This window comes from Pteropus alecto, unplaced genomic scaffold (genome assembly GCF_000325575.1).
Source record: "Pteropus alecto unplaced genomic scaffold, ASM32557v1 scaffold3, whole genome shotgun sequence".
Lineage (NCBI taxonomy): Eukaryota > Metazoa > Chordata > Mammalia > Chiroptera > Pteropodidae > Pteropus > Pteropus alecto.
Window position 1 is genome coordinate 6,596,114 of NW_006442484.1, and position 22,177 is coordinate 6,618,290.

The 22,177-nt window shown below is 35.2% G+C and overlaps 1 protein-coding gene across 4 annotated transcripts in view; it reads right to left on the minus strand.

The window, feature by feature from the left end:
- EPB41L5 (erythrocyte membrane protein band 4.1 like 5) overlaps nucleotides 1–22,177 on the minus strand; it is a 144,075-nt gene that overhangs the window by 66,486 nt on the left and 55,412 nt on the right. Inside the window, exon 17 of one of the 4 annotated variants that reach the window (XM_015596720.2) lies at nucleotides 19,609–20,663. The exons of the other annotated variants lie outside the window; for them this stretch is intronic. Within the exon in view, the coding sequence (XP_015452206.1) occupies nucleotides 20,483–20,663 (181 nt within the window). The 3' untranslated portion in view covers nucleotides 19,609–20,482. Of the gene's footprint in view, nucleotides 1–19,608; nucleotides 20,664–22,177 lie in introns of those variants that run through there. 4 annotated transcript variants of the gene reach the window in all.

The window sequence follows — 22,177 nt, forward strand, 5'->3', positions numbered from 1 at the left end:
CTGGTTCTTTGAGAAGATGAATAAAATTGACAAACCCCTGGCTAGACTCACTAAAGAAAAAAAGAGAAAGGACACAAATAAACAAAATTAGGGATGAAAGAGAGAACATTATGACAGATGCCATAGAAATACAAGGGATCATACAAGAATACTATGAAAAAGTATGTAACACCAAATTTAATAATTTAGAAGAAATGAACCAGTACTTAGAAATATATAATCTTCCTAGACTCAATCGAGAAGATCTGGAAAATCTAAAAAGACCGATCAGCAGTATGGAAATTGAAACACGATCATCAAAAACTTACCAAAAAGTAAAAGTCCAGGACCAGATGGCTTCAACAATGAATTCTACCAAACATTCAAAGAAGATTTAATACTTATTGTCCTCAAACTCTTCTGAAAAACCAGAGGAAGCCATACTTCCTAACTCATTTTATCAGGCCAATATTATCCTGATACCAAAACCCGGTAAAGTTAACACAAAAAAGAAAACTACAGTCCAAAATCTCTCATGAACACACATTCAAAAATCTTAAATAAGATGCTAGCAAACTGAATACAGCAACATATTAAAAAGATTATATACTACGATCACGTGGGCTTCATCCCAGGGGCACAAGGATGGTTCAACATATGCAAATCGATTAATGTGATACATCATTTAAACAAATTAAAAAATAAGAATCATGTGATCATATCAATAGATGCAGAAAAAGCCTTCAACAATATACAGCATCCATGTATGATCAAAACACTTAGCAAAATCGGTATAGAAGGCAAGTACCTTAACATAATAAAGGCCATATATGACAAACCCTCAGCCAACATTAACAGTGAAAAACTAAAAACCTTCTCTTTTAAGATCAGGAACAAGACAAGGTTGTCTACTATTGCCACTGTTATTCAATATAACATTGGAGGTCCTAGTGAGTGCAATCAGGCAAGAGAAAGATATAAAAGGCATCCAAATAGGAAACGAAGAAGTTAAACTGTCACTATTTGTGGATGACATGATTCTCTATATAGAAAACCCTAAAAATTCCACAAGAACACCACTTGAAACAATAAGCAAATACAGTAAAGTCTCTAGGTACAAAATCAATGTTCAAAAATTCATGATGTTCCTATACTCTAATAATAAAGTGTCAGATAAGGAAGTGGAAAAAATAATTCCTTTTGCGACTGCAACAAAAAGGATAAAATATTTAAGAATAAATCTAACAAAACATGTGAAGTACCTATATAATGAAAACAATAAGACCCTATCAAAAGAAATCGAGGAAGGTACAAAGAAATGGAAAGATATTCCATGTTCTTAGATTGGAAGAATCAACATAGTTAAAATGACCGTACTACTTAAAGCATTATACAGATTTAATGCAATCTCCATCAAAATTCCATCAGCATTTTTTAAAGAAACAGAACAAAAAAATCATCAGGTTTGAATGGAAGCACAAAAGACCCCAAATTGCCAAAGCCAAGCTGAGAAAAAAGAACAAGGCTGGAGGCATCACTCTGCCTGACTTCAAATTATATTACAAAGCAACAATAATCACAATGGCATGGTATTGGTAGAAAAACAGAATCATGGACCAGTGGAACTGTATCAAGAGTTCAGAAGTAAACCCATGTTTATATGGGCAAATAATTTCTGACAAAAAAGCCAAAAACATACAGTGCAGAAAAGAAAGCCTCTTCAATAAATGGTGCTGGGAAAATTAGAAAGCCACGAGCAAAAGAATGAAACTAGACTTTTGCCTATCACCACACACCAAAATTAACTCAAAATGGCTTAAGGACTTGAATATAACACCTGAAACAATAAAATGCATAGAAGAAAACATAGGAACTAAACTCAAGGACTTTGGACTTAAAGAGGATTTTATGAATTTGACCTCAAAGGCAAGGGAAGTAAAAGCAAAAATAAATGAATGGGACTACATCAAATTAAAAAGCTTCTGCACAGCAAAAGAAACCGTCAACAAGATAAAGAGACAGCCCTCTGAATGTTCTTCCCAGAGGACAAATGGCCAACAAACATATAAAAAGATGCTCAACATCGCTAGCTATTAGGGAAATGCAAATTAAAACCACAATGAGATACCAACTTACACCTGTTAGAATGGCTGTAATCAACAGGACAAGTAATAAATGTTGGAGAGGATGCGGAGAAAAAGAACCGTCACACTGCTGGTGGGACTGCAAATTGGTACTATGGAAAACATTTATAGGGGTTCCTCAAAAAACTAAGAATTGATCTCCCATATGATCCAGCTATCCCTCTACTGGGTATTTACCCCAAAGACTTGAAAACCCATATCCGAAAAGATATTTGCACATCGATGTTCAGAGCAGCACTATTCACAGTGGCCAGGACATGGAAGCAACCGAAGTGTCCTATGATAGACAAGTGGCTAAAGAAGCAGTGGCACATATATATGATGGAATATTACTCAGCCATAGGAAGAAATGAAATACTGCCATTTGTGACAACAATGGATGGACTTCGAGATAATCATGCTAAGCGAAATAAGCCAAACAGAAAAAGTTGGAAATCACATGATATAACTAATATGTGGGATATAAACCTAAAAACAACAAACACACAGAAAAAGCAAACAGAGACTCATGGACATGGACAATAGACTAGTGTTTACCAGGGGGTGGAGGTAGGGTGGAAGGGGGAGGTAGATGGGATAAAAGGGGTGAAATATGTGGTGACAAAAAGAAATCTTACTACGAAGGTAAACACAATGTAAATGTATATATGCCTTACTGTTAAAATGTTCAGCTGAAAGTTACCAGATTTCATTAACCAATATCACCATAAAAAATTAATTCATTAATTTAAAAAAATATATAAAAAAAGAATTTCAATGACTACATATCTATCAACAAGTACGTCAAATGAAAAAGAATTAAATGTTCCAATCAAAAGACAGAGTGGCTGAATGAATAAAAAAATTGACCCTTACATAGGCTGCGTACAAGAGACTCACTTCATATTAAAACACACATAGACTGAAAGTAAAAAGATGGAAAAGGATACTTCGTGGTAGACTTAGAGGGTATTGTGCTGAGTGGAATAAGTCTGATAAGGACAAATGCCATATGATTTCATATACACATGGAATCTAAAGAACAAACAAAACCAGAAACACAGAAGATAAAAATTAAGAAAATCACCAAAAAGGCAATAAAGACATGACAAATATGAGAGAGAGGAGATACACAGGCTGAAAGCTGACACACAGATTTAATAGAAATTGAAGAAGGAAAAACAGATGACAGAGGGGTAATATTTGAGGGGATAATGCCTACAAATTTTCCAAAAAAGACATTCATGAGGAATTAAACAGTGCATATTGAACACAAGTTTTAGTCCTGCTTTCTCATAAAACCACTGTAAAATTACAGCATAAGGACACAAAATCACATTCGCTCACAAGTAAAAAGAAAAGGAGAAAATAAATTGAAGGTAGTGGAACAGATGAACAAGTGGTCACTGATTAGAAAGACTGTAGAAAGCTAAATCCTAATCTAGAAGCAGGGAAAGCCTTAAAAAAACAAGTCTGCAGAACTAAAGAAAAGTTGCAAATACTTTCCCCATTCTATGGGTTCTCTTCTCACTTTATTGATGGTATCCTTTCAAACAAAAGTTATATTTTAATGTGTGATAAACTCCAATTTTTTTGTCACATGTGCTTTTGCTGTCTTATCTAAAAAACCACTGCCAGGTCCATGGTCACAAAGATTTACTTCTGTGTTTTCCTGTAAGACTTTTATAGTTTCAGTTATTAATTTTAGGTTTATGATCCATTTGGAGTTCATTTTTTATATGGTGTGAGGGAGGGGTCCAATTTCTTTCTTTTATATGTGAATATCTAGTTGTCCCAGAACCATGACAAATTTTTTAAAAAAGTAGTGCTGACATAACTGAAAAGCCAACTGGAAACAAATTAGATTCATTATTCACAGCTTATACTGAGGTAATTCTAAGTAGATCTGTGATGACTAGTACTATTATATGAGTTACTGATATTACATGAGTTAATATCCCCATGTTAGAAACTTCTTAAAAAAGGCCAACATCACTGTTTAAAAAGGAGGGGAGGGGACACTACAGATCAGAACAGCCAATTCACAGAAAAAAAGTGCAAATGGCTCTTAAACATACAAAAATACGCTCATAATGAGAGGAATTTAAATGAAAACTACATTGAACATATCCATCGTTAATCTTAACTATGGTGTTGGCATCATAGGTATATACATGCCAAAACTTAACTGAACACTTTAAATAAATATATTTGTGTATTAAATGTACCTCAATAAAGCTGTGAGGAAAAAAATACATTTCATCTTCAATGAAGGAGAATCTGGCAATATCTAGAAAAATTTTAAATGCAATTACTATCAAATGAATACCAAATCACATAGAGAAAAAGGGACTAATCCAATTGAATTACTCTCACTATAAAGGGAAAGAACTGTAAAAAATACTGAACTTTATTTAGTAGATTTGTTAATAGTGGTATGGGTCTGGTAATTTTGAAACTATTAGCATATATTGCACAAGTGGGTAAATATAGAGATAGATATTGATACTGTTGCAGTTAGGTTCTACTAGGAGAAAAGGAAGATAGAAATTAATTGGGAAGGCAAAGAACACTAGGTATGGGATTGAAATTAGAGTACCAGTATGAATTTGTGATTTAAACATACTTATCTAATTTTTTAACTCTATCCACTGAGTCTAGAAGCAATGACATTCACAGTAGCAATGAATATACCTAGTTCCTAAATACCATTTTAATTCAAAGGAATCGGGACTCAAAGAAATGGTTGACTTCTGGGAGAAAGCGAGGAAAATACAAGTATAGAACTTCTTAGACCAAAAAGTAAGAAAGTGCTCAAAAAATGAGGGAGTCATGGAAAGTGGTACAGAAAGTAGTTTGACAGGGTTCTCACTGGCCAAATCTGGGACCACTGTGAGACTACCAAAAGAAATAGCAATTGTCATGTACTATATAGCATATTGAATAAAAGAATCTATGAATCTATGAAAAAGTTCTTATAGAATACCAACTAATCAATGTAGAATGAATTAGCAAATCACCATTTTACAACAATCATCATAATTTTTACCATTAGGTGAAAGTTTGTTGGAGACAGAATATTTACACAAAATATTTAGTAACTGTTTAATTACCAAAAAAGGTAACTTACATAGTGGAAAAATCTGACAGACATGATCTTCACCAGATAATCTAAAGTTAACACTACCAGTAATGGTCAAAGTGACATAAAATACTCTCTAGTGTGATGCACTATGAGTACATCATGTCTGTACAGATGTATACAGATACATCATATTTTCTTGCCATAAATGCATAAACTGAATTGAATCATGAGGAAACAAATTAAATTCAAATTAAAGACATTCTATAAAACAGTAAACTTGTGCTACTTATGAATGCAAATGTTATGAATAATAGAGGTTGGGGAATTGCAGCAAATTAAGACACTTAAGCAACAAATATTATAATCCTGACTTGGATCAAAGAAATTGCTATAAGAGACAGTATTAGGGACAATCAGGAAACTTGAATATGGACATTATGTTTTAGGTAACAGTAGTATATTGTCTGATTCCCTGAATATATGTGGTAACTGCCTTGTGGACATGTAAAAGAATGTTATTGTTTTTGTTTTTTGTTTAAAATACCTGCTGAAGAATTTGGATGCAGAGGCTCACAATCTCTGCAAATTACTCTCAATTAGTCAGGGAAAAAAAACCACTCTTGCCTTACATTTCCCATACAACAAAGTCATCTTTTAAAAGAGTGTATCAGAACGCACCCCTTCCTTACTAAAAATCCAATGCAGGCTCCCCACTACACTTGGAATAAAATATGAACTTTTCCCTGGCACATAAGGCTCTATGCAACTGAGTACTTGCATAGTGGCCCCAGAACTCTTATTATACTAACATCTTCTTCCTTAATTAAGTCCATCCATAGAAGTTTTCTTTCTATATCTCAAAACCAGCTGTTATTTCTGTCTGAAATACTCCTCCTTTGTATGGCTGATGCCTTATGCCATTCATATCTCAAGCATCTCTTCAAAGGTCTACCTCTCACCCAGCAGTCACTTGCTGTGATATTACCTTATTTTCTTCATAGCATCTATTACTATTTGGAACTACATCTTTATCAGTTTTTACATTAGTCTCTTCATTAGACTGTGTCATGAGAGGAGGAACTTGTCTTGGTCACTTGTATTTCCAGAATGCAGAACACTGCCTATACAAAGTACTCAACTAGTCGCTGGATTACTGAGTCACTAATTTTGATGTGTATCCAGTATGGAGTCTATCATTTAAGCATGATCAAAAGCTATTCAAAACAGTAAAACTTTAAATGCTAAGTATTGTAAAGGGGAAAAAAAGGAAGGCAGCAACATTTTTAGTGTAAAAACAATATTATCAGGTTAGGAGACACAAAAAATAATTTATTCCATTCATTCCAACTGTATTTCTTTTCAAGGTAGGGGTGAGGCAGAGGGAGAGAAAGAGGGAGAGAGGAAGTGAGGGAGGGAGGGAGGGAAGGAAAGGAGTGCGAACAAGAGAATATGTAAACAAGGAGGAATGGTATTAAAAGAACATCTACTGTGGAGGATACCAGAAAGGTTTTCTCTTCCAACCACTTTCTGTCTCAAAACGAAGTCAAAAGAAAAAAAAAAAAGATTCATTTATTTCTTCCATTAAAACTGTGGTTGATACATTCAAGTTATAAAGACATTAAGTATGAACACACTTTCCTTGCTCACTATCACACCCTTGCATGTTAGAACAGGCTGTTTTATCTCAAAGTCGCTTATGCTACATTGTGTGCTATTACTGAAATTTTCATAGGTAACAACACATAAAATACCTCTCCTGACTGAAGCTTGTGGGCAAAAACTACTTCAGGATTTACCTGTTATTTTTTTTGTAATTTGTTACAGTGAAAGAAAACAAAAACACCAATGAACCTGGCACCCGCTCTTCTCTTCCCTAGGGAAATATGTATGTCATTTAATGGAATGTCATTAAATGGAACATTCTTATTGACCCTTCATCCAGAAAAATTTGTTTAACTGTCTCATTGAAACTTGCAAACAGACATGGGAGTACAATCTACAAATAAGCAACAGTCAAAAGAGAGAATGAAGAAAGTATAATCTGGGAAATGCAAGTACATAATTACCCAAGTAGTCCACCTTATATGGATATAAACTATAAACTTAAATGCTGTTTATTTTTTTATCTTATCTCTCTAAAACAGAGAAATAACTAACTAACCATCCTGGTACAAGAGCTGTTCACAAATTGAAGATTTAACTGTCGCTGTGCTTTGTTTTCATTCTACACAATCTACCTCACATAGGTAGGGACATACACAATATATCACAAAATTAAAGTAAGATGTTGGTTCTCTGGAAAGACTAAACAGACAAGACTTCAGGAAAAAAAAAAGCACACACACATAAAAAAATTTCAGATGCTACTGATAAATTACTGCATCCAATTTTAAAATGGGCAAAGACTGTGAACAGACATTTATCCAAAGATGTGCAAATAGCCAATAAGCATATGAAAATATTCAACACCATTAGCCCCCTGAAAATCCAACTCAAAACTAAAATGAATCACCCTCACAACTAGGATGGCTCTAATGAAAAAGATAAATTGCTGGTGGAAACGCAAAATGCTGCAGCTGATTTGTAAACAATTTGGCAGTTCCTCAAGATGTTAAAGTTATCACATAACCCAGCAATTCCACTCTTACATATATACCCAAAAGAATTTTTATGAAAACACGTTTACAAAAAAACCTGTACAGCAGTCCTCTAATAATATCATTTTGTTCAGTGTCATTTTATCAGGATGAGGGAAAAAAGTCAATTGCCTGCTGAGGCCACTGTCTGTGTAAAGTTTGCACATTCTCCATATGTCTGCATGGGTTTTCTCCAGTATTGTTTTTCTCCCACACTGCAAAGACATGCACGTTGCGTGAATTGGCATGTCTAACTTGTCCCAGCCTGAGTGTGGGGTGTGCACATGCCCTACAATGGAAGGGTGTCCTTTCCAGGATAAGATCCCACCTTGAGCTGCCAGGACAAGCACCAGCCACCCTCGACCCTGAACTGGAAGAAGCAGGTTAGGAAATAATTATCTTGTCTTTATTAATCTTTCTTAAATGTATGTATAGTTCACGTTTACGTCAATGTTTAATATTGGAAGTGTTTTGGGTCTTTATTTAAAAGTTTGGTTAAGTTTTGTGACCAGAAATACGCCATAGGAACTTAACTCTTGTTTATATCAACTAGTCTATGGTAAAATTGTTTTTGTTATTCATTGTTTTGCTTAAAGTCGCAGTTTCCAAGAACCTATCTACCACGTTACGTGAACAATTACTGTACGTGAATGTTCAGAGTAGCAATATTCACAATAGCCAAAAAGTAGAAACCCAAATGTCACTCAACTGGTAAATGCAAAAATAAAATGTTGTACACTATACAAGGGAATATATTAAGACATTAAAATGAATCAAACATTGATACATACTAAACATGAATGAACTCTGAAAACACCAGGCTAGATGAAGGAAGTCAGACACAACAGGTCACATACTGTATGATCCTATTTGTAGTAAATTTCCAGAATAAGCAAACCCAGAGACAGAAAGTAGATTAGTGTTTGCCAGGGCCTAGGGTAGGGGTGGGGAGTGCGGGGGGGTGGGGGGGAATAGACAGTAACTGTTAACAGCTAAGGGGCTTCCTTTGGGGATAATGAAAATATTCTGGAATTATAGTGGTGATAGTTGTATACCTTTGTGAATATACTAAAAATCAATGAACTATACACTTAAAAGTTTTTAAAAACGTAATTAGACATTACATTTTCACTCTGAGGCTTTTGGCAACGTCCCAGTACACATCCATTACTCAAGAATGTACAAAAGAATATGTAAGGATATTATCTCGTCTATGAATCTCCTTCCTTTTCATGGACACCTACCTGTATAATCTGAAGCAGTTTGTCTTGTTTCTCACTACATTGTGGGGCATTTTGTTTTTATTATTTAAAGTAGTACATGCTAACTAAGAAAAGCAATGTCTCCCTTATCCCCTCTCTCTGAAAATTCAGTTTATCTATTGAGGTCCATTTTCCATTCACTTACAGATATATACATGCTTTGGCGGTTTTTACAAAAATGGGAACATACCTCAGACACTTCCCTTGAGTTTATTTAACAATGTATTGCTGATATACTCCAATAATAGGACACAGAGAATTTTCCTCATTCTTTAACAATTATATAATATAGATGTAGCATATTTTTTATTTCAATTATCTAGTCTTCTACCAATTGACATTCACTCTTCACACTGTCTCCAGAGTTATCTTTCAAAAGCAGAACTGTTATTATACTATTTACTCTCCACAGTCTAGGCCCCAGCAAGCTTTACACTGAATGGAGTCAGCACAGTAGATATCAGTGTCTGGGCTCTAGGACCAAGCTATCTGAGTTTGGAGCCAAGCCTTACCATGTACTACTAGCAATGTGACTTTGGACAAGTTACATACCCTTACTATGCCTTACTTTCTCCACTGGTCTAAATACCTTACAGATTCCTATGATTAAATGCTTTACTGGGGTAAATGTTTTGCCTCCAGAACAATACCAGGCACACAAGAGCTCAAATATCAGCTACCATTATTACTATACCTCTCTGTGGATTCTATACTCATTACTCAAACCCCATCCATTGTTCAACTATACCTTGCACTTTGCAACTGCAAAATTTTCTTTTGCTATAGCTCGTAGTCCGTAGTGCTTTTGATTCTGTGTATTCCTCAAAATTTGATGCAAATGTCAGGAAGCCTTAACTTCAACCTCTTCTATGACCTTGCTTGCCTAAGGATTTAGCACTTTTATCAGTTATTTGTAAAACTGTCTATCTCTATAACTTGAGTATACATTTCTTGAAGTCAGAGACAGCATTTTAACTATTTATGTAACACCAAGTGTGCCAAGATGTGCTTGGCATTCAATCAACTAATATTTACGTACAAAGTGCTGAGCGAGGGGACAGAGGAGTAAACAAAATGCTCTCCCTTGATAAAGCTTATATTCTACTGAAGAATAGAGATTACAAACAAGTAAACACATAATATGTAAGATGAAGTGAGGTGATAAAAAGCAAAGCAGGGTAAGAGAGAGAGGGAATGCCAAGGAGACTAGGGAACCTGTGATTATTTTAGAGATTAGGAAAGGATTTTCCTGACAAGGTGTCAGAATGAACCATAAGAGACTGGAGGAATATGCATGCAGAAGGAAAAGAACAAAGATTCCAAGAGGAAACACACTTGGTATATTTGAGCAAGTCTTTGGAGGCAAGTGAGCAAGGTCAAGATTAGTAAAAGGGATGAAAAAAGTTTTTGTCAAGATGGATTTGGGGTTTTGGTCTGTGTGATATGAGGACCCATGGAAAGTTTGAGCAGAATAATAAAGTGATCTAAGTTACAATCACCATGGCTGCCAAAGGAATATGAGACAGCAGGGGAGCAAGGGCAATTGCTGGGACAAGTGGTGGATTCTGGATTTATTTGAAAGAACTAACAGAATTTATTGACTGATGAGACAGAGAAGAGTCAAGAGATTATTAAGTGCTATGATCTACACAAGTGCTTCTCAAACTTTAGCGTGCATCACAATCTCCTGGAGGGCATGTTAAGATATTGTTGGGCCTCACCTCCAGAGTTTGATTCAGTAGGTCAGGACTGAAGCCTGAGATACACTAGCCTACCAACAAGAAAAACAGAATTGCCAATTACTGAGCTAGGAAAAACTTTTTGAATTACTTCCATTTTGAGCATATTAAATTTGAGATGCCTCAATTACACAACTCTCTAGTATTTTTCCCCCAAAAATCCATGGTCTCAATATAATCATATGAAAACATCATATAAACTCAAATTGAGGTACATCCTACAAGGTATCTGACCAGTATTCTTCAAATGGTCATCAAAGAAATGGAATGCCTGAAAGTCACACATGGAAGGGAACTACAGCAACACAAGATCTTCAATCAGATCCTGGAACAATATGGAAAGACTGGTGAAATCTGAATAGGTCCAAAGTTTAGATGGTGGTATCATAACAATGTTAATTTCCTAGTTTTGATAATAGTCCCATTGTACCATAGTTAGAGGATGTTAACATTAGGGGAAGCTAATAGGGAGGATGTGGGAGCTTCTGCACTACCTTTGCAACTGTTCTATAAACCTAAAATTACTTCAAAATAAAAGTTTTTTAAAATTAAGATGCCTATATATCTAAATAGAAATGTCATATAAGCAATTGGATATGTAAGTCTGGAACAAAGAGGTCCAGGCTAACAATATAAACTGAACTGCTAGTGTATAGATGACATTTAAAATGATAAAACTAGATGAGATTACCAAGAAAATGAGTTATTACAGAAAAGACCCTACAACAAAGTTTAGGGAGTTAAGAGACAAAAGCAGGAACTAACAAAGGAGACTAAAAATGATGGCTAGTCAGGTTAGAGACAATAAAAAGAAAATGGTGTCCCTAAGCTCAGTGAAGAAAGTATTTCATGCAAGAAGTGTGCAACTGTTTTGAATGCTAATACCGTGATTGAAGATTGACTGGGATTAGAAATGTGGAAGTCACTCGAGAACTAACAAAAGCTTTTTTGGTGGAGTCATAGCATCACACTACTAGACCATGTAGAGCCTCTGCATGGATTCAAGCAATACTCCTCCTGAAGACACGTTACTTCCATCTCTTGCAAAATTGCCATAAGCTGATTTTATTAGAACAAGAAATTTAGTGCCACTTGCTGGAGGGCTGTTGTCATACGTTATGTGGTCACTGTCTTGAATGTGGTACTCTTGTGTAGTGCATAACCTACACAATTGTACTTAGTAGCTAAGTTAGCAGAAACAAAATCTGATTAGAATGGGTTCAAAACAGAATAAGAGAAAGAGGCAGTAAGTATAGACGATTCTTTCATGGCAAGGTGTTTTGCCATCAATAGAACAAAAAAATGAAGGAACAGCCAAAAGAAGAGGTAGACTGAGAGGTTTCTGTTTTAATGATGTGAGATATCATAGGCTGTTTCTGTGCTCAAGAAAATATTCTAGTGGAAAGGGAAAATTGATGCCACAGAACAAAGGAGAATCGCTGAAATAATGTTCCTGAGTAGCTGAGATGAGATCTGGTAGACAGGCAGAGAGGTGGGCCTTTGACAAGAGCACAAAGAGTTCACCAAGTGCAATAACCAGGAAAGCAGAGTATATATGACCAAATGGAAGTAAGTTAATAGATGGTGGGTGTTTACAGAAGATCTCTTCTAGTTGCTTATTTTCTCAATTAAACAGGAAGGAAGCAAGGTCATTAGCTGCAGGGGGATGAGTAGAGTGAGAAGGAGGTGGTGGAGGGTTGAAAGAGGAGAAATTACTGCCAACATAGTGGGAGAATGAATAGATTAAAGAAATATAATGGGATTTCAGGCAGTGCTCAAGGCCTATTTGAGCTTAGGGGCTTAAATTTAAAGTGAGAACATTCAACGTTAAATTTTACACTGATCATCTACATGCACAGTAGCATACTGAATTTAAATCAGATGTGCACAACGGGAAACGTCAAGAAATTGAGGGTATGTGCAAAGGCGTAATTTTAAGTGGCTGTGTGGAAGAAGTGAGGGATAAGGAGGTACTCTGGTGGGTATTCAACAAATAAGGAAATATCAGTACAAGACACCCAAAATCTTTTAAAAACTTGCAATTGTGGAGGATAAAAATGGTGTAGAGCATAGAGGCTTTGTTCACCCCTACTGTAACAAAATCAAAGTTGTGACAAAAACATGGAGCAAACAGCAAGGAAAGTCACCTGGGATCTAGATGAAGAGAAGCACTACAACTATGGAGAGAAGTAAGAAATTACCCTGCAATAGGAGGAGGTAGGGAGGAGGATGTGAGGCTGCCTGCTCCCAGTGGGAGGGGAATAGAGGCTACGGGAGCTGCAGATGGCTATTTAAGGGGCCATGTCTGCGATCATACATTCGTGGTGACGGACCTGCTCACTCTGAGCACCAATGCCAGGTCAGCTGCATGCGGGGTCGGGGGGGGGGGCATCGGGGACTTACAGAGACACTGAATTGTCACAGCAAGGGCTGGAAGTGAGGATCTCCCCTGGACAGATGTGTTGGTGGTATCCATTGTTCCTCTGTTGAGTCCTCCCAAATCCCAGTGTGGAAGCAGTGCCACCATAGCTGAGATCTCCAGCTATGGTGGCCACCAGATAACAGAAGTTGCTCCACCCAGAGAATTCCCTGAAACTCCTCCTCCCACAACTCACAACCTCACCCAAGCCACATCCAGGTTTGTCCTCCCATAGATGCTCCTTGCTGAACAATGCCAAGATTCACACCAGTGGCAGCTGGCCTCGGTTAATGGCGTGGCCTCTTGAGGCAACTATAAGCACAGCATCTGTGGATTGCCTGCTGAATTTTAACATTCAGCAGGGGCACAGGCTGGGGCTAAACTTGGCCTGCAGTTGAAGCCCTCTCAGGACTGTGCCACTGGACACCTACTTCACAAAGCCGCACTAATAAGACTGGGAGACTTAAGAGCTTTGCTTAGTACATCGAAACAAACACAGAAGGGCAGCCAAAATGGGACGACAAAGAAGCAGATTCCAAATGAGAGAACAGAACAGAGATCTGGGAATAATGGAGTCAAGCAATCTAATAGACGCAGAGTTCAAAACACTGGTTATAAAGATGCTCAAAGAACTCAGGGGAAGAGTAGATGAACTCAGTGAGAACTTTAACAAAGAGATAAAAAACATAAAAATGGAAACGGAAATTATAAAAGGAAACCAGCCGGAAATGAAGAACACATTATTATCTGAGATGAAGAGCATGTTAGAAGGAATCAAACAGAGTGGATAAAGAAGAGGATTGAACCACTGATACAGAGGATGGGGAAGCCAAGGACACTCAATCAGGATGGCAAGAAAAGAGGAGCCAAGACTCCTCTTTTAAGTTAAGAAGCCTATGAGACACTATTAAATGCAATAAGAAGCATTTATTGGGACACTATTAATAAATTAAGAAGCCCATGAGACACTATTAAATGCAAAAATATCTGTGTCATAGGGAAAACAAGACGTTGAAGAGCTATTTGAAGAAATGATGAAAAACTTCTCTAACATGGTGAAGGAAACAGACATACAACCCCAGGAAGCTCAGAGAGTCCCAAGAAAGAGGAACCCAAAGAGGCCAATGCCAAGACACATCATAATTAAAATGCCAAAGGTTAAATATAAAGAGAGAATCTTAAAAGCAGCAAGAGAAAAATCCCATTGTAGGTAAAGGTTAGTTACCTACAAGGGTGCATCCATAAGACTAGCAGCTTATTTCTCAAAAGAAACTATGCAGGACAGAAGGGCTTGGCACAAAATATTCAACATGATGAAAACCCAGGATCTACAATCAAGAAAATTATATGCCGCAAATCTATCATTTGAAGTCAAAGGACAGATAAAGAACTTCTCAGACAAAAATAAGCTAAAGGAATTCAACACAAGCCAGTATTACAGGAAATGTTGGAGAAACATCTTTAAGAAAGAAAAAAGTGTATCAAAAAGAAGAATAAAGAATGGTAATAACTACATTCCTATCAACAAGTACCACAAATGGAAAATAATTAAGTGCTCCAACCAAAAGATAGAGTGGCTGAATGGCTAAGACGACAGCTACGTATGCTGCCTACAAGAGACTCATTTTAGACACACACAGACTAAAAGTAAGGGGATGGAGAAAAATATTGCCTTGATGGACCTATAGGGTATTGTGCTAAATGAAATGGGTCAGATGGAGAAAGACAAATATCGCATGACATCACGTATATGTGGAATCTAAAGGACAAAATAAACAAAAGCGGTAATAAACTCACAGATATAGAGAATATTTTGAGGGCTACTAGATGGGAGGGGAGTTGGGGGAATGGAAAAAAAGGCGAAAGGATTAAGAAGTACAAATGGATAATTGCAGAATAGACATGGAGATGTAGAGTGTACCATGGGGAAGACGGTTCATAATGTTGTAATATGTAAGGGGGAAGAGGGGTACTTCTAAATTAAGATTTAGTGAGGTGACCTAGTCTTCTAAATTAAGACTTTGTGAGTTATGTGGATCTCTGATCCCTAGGCTGTAAAAATGAAACTGGTATATATTATTGTATACCAACTATAACTGAAAAAAACAAAAACAAAAACAAAAACTCATGGAATTGTACAATGTAAATGTGAGCAACTGTCTATTATATTTCAACAAAGCCAGGGGGTAGAGGGGAAGGTACAGGTGAGCTGAAAAAAAAAACAAAAAACAAAAAACTTGCAATTGGTCCAGGCCTCCTTACCAAATCTAAACTCCCGAGAATGATCTTCGATGCCTTTTTAACCTATTCAAATACATTTAACTGCTATTGCTCCAACATATCTGTGAAGTTCCAATCAAAGTGATAAACTAGATATTCTAGAGTACACATATTTCTCAGGTCTTTCTAAAGACTTCCGAAGATTTTGCTGATGGTGTCCCTAGAAAGAATTGATGTAAATTGTTAAACATAAGTCTTACCTCTAAACTCCTGGAGTTTATAATTAAGTAATCCCTGAAGCTAACAACTGGGCTACAAGATAGCTTTAAGAAACTCTTCTGTATAATGGTACATATTCTAGTGGTATTTTACAACCTGGGAAGTTGTCCATAATTTCTCTGGATATTCCTCTATTTTCACAAGACAAATCAGGCCAGCAATTATTTTCCTATTATCATCTCTTATCTTCCGTTCTTTTTATCCCATCCTTAATAATTTAAAATATTTTTCATTTAACAATAATCAGTCATTAGTCAGTAGACCAGACCTTTATTAAGGAATCTACAACTTCTTTCAAGTCCTAACCACACGATGGTATATTTCTTCTTTATTAAAATTAGTTAAAAACAAAATAAACAAGAATTTCTTCAACAACAGAATATAAGATCTACAGCTATTGATCTACAGCTGTTTTTAAGAGGAGGAAGTATAGGTTTATAATACCACTAAGGGAGTCTCTATCAAACTGCTTGGAGAATATTGTTCTCTGAGTCAGATATCTCTTCTTCATGCCAGTATAAACAAAATGCTGGCCAGCTGTCAGGAACAAAATGTAAAAAGTTCACTCAAGCGCCATCACCTAGAATTAAGGCCACAGTTTGTTGTTAGAACACAGAGGCTTAGGTAATCTCTAATAAAAACTTGTGAGAACAATTCCTTCAGGAAAAACAGGAACACATTTTCCTGTTTCAGTATAAAAGTAAAAATGTATCATTAAAAAAGTCACAGAAAATTTTTTCCTTTCACCAATTTTTTTACAATGTTCTCTTCACTAATTCTCTAAGAAGGCTAGTATCACGATCCTCCCCACCAGCCCCAAAGAGCTTAGAGCAACTAGAGTCTATTACACATTAGCAATGGTCAAGAATTGAAGAAATGAAGTTACATAACATTTTCCACTCAACGTGAAATGCTTCGTGTCCTAATACCTGTAACACCAAGGTTAGTGTCCACTGAGCAAGATAAAATTCTCACAATGACTTCCTGTGACTATACTAAAGGTTAATTTATAAGAACAGAGGATGAGAAACTTTTATGTTCTTCAAAAAAAGCTAAGAAAGAATATTATACCTAAATTCACATTACTCAGACTATAGAAAGGATATACATGAGACAGAAGGACAGAGAAAGAGAGAGAGGTCTCCCCACATCAGGAATACCTTCAAATTTTATCTCTTAAGTAAGAACATCCCGTATGCAAGCATGCATACTTCCAGAAGCAAGAAATAATTAATGATGTGTTATAATTTACATTAAAATATAGGAAAGATGTGGTAGTAAAGAGATTGTGTTATCGGAGCAAGATGATTTTATTTTTGCAAATTCAGATGACAAGCCCTATATTCAGAATATAAATTAATGCAACTTGATAGTATTATTTTCAAACCTAATATTCAAAATCGAACAAATAATAATGGCCTTTCAAAGCAATAAACTATAGTTTAGAAATGAAGAGGATGTTCCTACCAAAACAGTTAAGAGTGCCAAAGTTCAAATGGTTACTGCTTCCACCATCAAAGCATGCTACACTAATATGGGACATTAATTTCCCAACTTTTTCAGTTTACATTTGTGAATACATATGGAAGTAAAAGGGATCAAAGCTGAGGATTAGTCTTCTGATGCCTGTGAAGCCAGTCATCTTCACAACACTCTTCTTCCTCCTGAAACCCCAAAATATTATACTCTTCCACTCCTTACCTCACTTCATCTATTTTTCTGTTTTGGCAAAATGGGAAGATGAGATATATGACATCAGGACATAAAAATATGACAAAGCAAAGTTACTAATCAAAGTAATTATTAGTGTATCAACCAAATAAATATTCAAAACTCTAGTAAAGAAAAAGAAACTGCCATAATTAAAACTCAGCTAACTGTTTTATCCTATGAAACAAGCTGCCTCCTTATCTTTCCATTCAGGAAACACTTCGGTTTTATGTCTTGACATATTTATATGGCACCTTTTACGTCAAGGAAAATTTTAACAATAGAGATTCACCCAAGTGTTATAAATAACACTTTCCAGGTCAGCATTTTAAATAAATTTAAAAGCCCCCTTCCAAAAAAAAAAAAAAAAGATTTAAATTATACTGGTGATATTACAATACTAAAATGTTTGCAGACTAGCTGCTTTTTAAAATATAGACATATTATATATATACACGGTAAGACAAAGTTTGTTTTTCTCTGTTAATTCCTTTAAAAGTATATCTATGATTACCCTATCAAGGTCAAAAAAGTTCGATTATACTCAAATAAACAAAAATCTTTTGAAGTTTTTTTTTTTTGCTGTGTTTCTAAAAGTTTCCCTCTCTATAACCATTAGGCTGAAAGACAGCTAACCCAATTTAAGATGTGAAAAATAAGTTAAATAAAATTAGACAAGGCATGGAGGTTGAATGACATAATCTTGAAGTGATGGCTCTCTCTGATCAAAAGGATAGTAACCAAGTAAGGTGCTTCTGGCACGTATTGGTTCCCTAACCTAGGATGTATGATCACTAACCTTTTAAACACACACAAAAAAGAAAAGTATAAGTATGTTGATGACTATTTAATTTAGGGTGAGCTACCTGTAAAGTCTTCATGTATAACCATCTTGAAAACATCAGTAACAAGTATTTATAACATTTAATATTAAATCCTGGAGCATACGGGAACTTCTATAAAATAAATTTGTTTCTACTACCATCCAGTCTTAGCCCTTTACTTCCCCAACTCCATTTTGCTGCTTTCTTCGCCCATCACCCCTCCAACCTAGTTTCTATCATCAAGAATTTACAAAGGAGGTATTATATAACAAGGTTTCAAAGAAAGAAAAACTGATATAATTTTTCCATTACTTTAAATGTAACTGTTGATTTACTCGAATTCTAGGTATACAAATGACTACTTTCAATATAAACTTCAATTACAATCTCTTCGCATTTCCCAAAGTTAATACTCTGCTGAGATACGTATGAGGCTGACCTTCAGATATCAAGATTAATTTTAAAGTGAGAGAAGTCAAACCTTGGAACTTTCTAAACAACCAGAAAAGCTTTATTATTATGCCTCTTTGGTTTCTATTATAGAAATAGTAGGTTCTTAATCATATTCACACCTATGAAGACTATTCTTGAATGGCACAAATCAGGTTTTCTGTGCTTAAATTGTTATGACTCAAATTCCTTTCTTTTAAGAAAGAGATCACCATCGACAATACTTGACAATTATAATCTGAAGCTATATAAAATCTAAAACTATAAGGGACATACATTAGTGGCTATTTTTAAATATAAAAAAAATGATGACAGACTTAAAGAGGTAGATAGCCAGGTATCTGGTAGATATTTAAGGTATTTGTTCATATTTACAGGATGCATTAAAGAATACTTTGAGCATCCATGCCTTATATATGACTGTGATAAACTCACACATTGAAACTTACCTATAAATTTCATGCTCTGAATATTATCTAGTTCTGCTTACTTATGTATTCTATTGAGAAGATGTATTATACTTGTAACCAAGAGTCCAGTAATAAAGCCTTCTAAAACCTTTATCTTTGGATTGAGCAGGATGGTAAACGGGTTAAGTTGTCTATAATGAAACTTCATTATCTTAAGGTATTATGAATTCTCAGACTACAAAATATCTTTAAATTACTACAGAGTTTAAAAGTTCAGGAATTTTGTTAAAATTTTTAAAAACTGTAAAAAAGACAAAAGAAATGCTTCCCTTACATCAGTTCCCATTACAGCAGAAATGTACTTTTTCCAGCTAATTTGCTTCTATGAACTGAACCAAAGGGCTTGGCTAATGACATTTTGAAGTTTGTAAAGGACCAAAAATAGTAATATATCCAATCCATTTAAAAGTGGTACAGTTTAGGCTTCAGAATTTTATTTTAAAGGTTGTACAAGGCCAGATTATGAGGCTGTTGCAAACCTGGGAAATCTCTATCGCATGCATGAGATAAAAGAGAAGAGTTAAAGGACAAAAGTAAATATATTTGTCATTTTTACAACCATTCGGTAGTGATGAAACCATTCAGTTAACCACAGATTAACTAGTTAATCATACAAAAGTAACCATTCAGATTTATCTCTCTACATGAATAACATTATTAATGGGACTTCTAGACCTGTTGGTAAATTAAAATATTTGTGTTTATTAAAGTTTTTAATTTAAAATTACATTAATTATAATTATAGAATCTTAAGGACTTAACTGAAATTAAGGCATGGGTCACTTCAGAAGTATTAAAAATAGTATATAAGAGCAGTTTTATAAAAATGTCACTAAAGACTGATATATTGTGCCTGGATATGCTTCTATTGAGTGTGTTTTTAGTGTGTCTGATTCTTTTAACCTCAATCTATTTGGATGGCATGAATTACGGTGAAAGGAGAACAGCTTATTCACAAACACAAACCTCTGGAGACATCTTATGAGTGATATGATAACATGTTAATATCATGAAAAACCTTTCCAAAATTACAATGATATACATACCCTCCCAATACCAAAACATTGGTCATTATCATTAATGACACATAGCTTCTTCAGATCCTTTTTCCTTTCACAGAAGATTTCAATTACAAACACTACACAACTAGTGACTCAATACAAAATAACTTCTCCCAAATTCTCCTAATGTGATCAATCCTCTATAAATGCTAGAGAATGAATACCATCAACTTATATACCACCACTTGCACAACAAAAAGTCCCAATGCCTAAGAAGCTAAACACTCATATATCAGTCATGGCTGCATGGCCAGGAAAATGAACATCATGATGGACTCCTGCATTCTTCACATTGTGCTCATGGACAAAGTCAGTGTAGTTTCTATGTGCAGGCTGGGGTGGGGACAAGGCCCTTGTGTTCCACTGGTTTCCACCACGTTGACAGCAGTCACTGGCAGCAGAGAGCCTGGATGGTTGGGAGTGGGAGGGGAGCACAGTTAGTCAATAGGAATAGGAGATAATGGATGTGTAAGAGATAATAAAGGAGAAAAGCAATGTGACCAGCATGCACCACTGACTGCTATGAGTAGTTATCAACATCTATTTCATGCAATCACATTCAATAACAAAGGAAAGGAAATCCACAAAGTTACATGTAGCAGAAAACATCAATATGGAAAGGAGATATGTTTAAGTATCAGAGTCAGTTAAGTGAATTAAATAAATAGAAAATTTCATAGAGAACAAGACACTTTGTATCTGTCCCTGATGCTGCTACCAAAATCAAGGCAGAAATATGTTGTTTGAGGGTCTAATAAAATGAAATAACATTTATAATCTACTTAATTCAAATATTTGATGGGACAATTAATTCTTCATAAAGACAAAGATTTATAAAAAAGGGCAATTGTGAAAATTATTCCCCAAATTAAGTGATTTCATAAAACTGAAATCCGGGAAACAAAATTCAGAATGACCATTTAAAAAAAAAAATCTATCCTCAGAGGCTATGTAATTTTACATCAGTGTTCCCAATTAACAAGAGAATCATTGTTCCTTCTATAATCAAAGTTCACAGGACTTCAGAATGAAATTCGACAGGTACAGATAATGTGATGAGATTGTAAGCCCCTCTCCCCAAGAAACAGTTTAATAAGCATGTTAGGTACCTTACACAGTGTTATAGAATAGGCCTACAGAACTATGGCAATGAAACATGCATAAAAGCAGTTCCTGGTTAGAAATGATTAGAGTCCTCTAGCAGAAAGAAAACATTTGTCAAGGTTCAGAAAATCAAGGTTTTGTGACATGGCAAAAAGGGCAGCACATATTTAAGAGGTATTTAAATACAGTATTTTTCTAACTCAACCAAAACATGCATCTTCACCATTTTTCCTTAGGGAAACTGAAAAGAATTAGCTAAAACGATTTCTTAGAACAAACTTGAAGCCTTTTTGTTAACAATGAAATGATCATCTTTTCTTCAACTAAAATACAATTTGTTCATCAGCTCTAACCCATAAAATTCATAACCCTTAAATATAGGTAGGATCTCTGAAAATTTAGGAAATTAAATTAGGTTTATGTTCTCTCGAAATATGCAAGATTTTCCAAATATTCAGTTTTGCTTTTGTTTTTATAAATGGTTTAAAGAACTTAAAAGGAATTGTTTCTCAATCGTTATTGGATAATTCTAAGTTATTGATATACTAAATCATTCACTAAAATAATGGTATCATTTAGAAGATACTAGGAAGAAAAAGCTAAAGAACTGAACAGGGAGTAGGTTTAAACTGGTTACAAGTTATCTGCCAGAAACGGAATAGTCCATTACTCTGCCCAACTGTTCAAACCTAGTGAGCATTTTCAAATTTTATTAATGTATCGCTTTCTAAAGGAGGACTCTTCCATATTAATTTAAAAGTATTAATAAGAATCAAAGCATGCAGAAGCAAAGAATGAAATGCAAAATGTATTTTA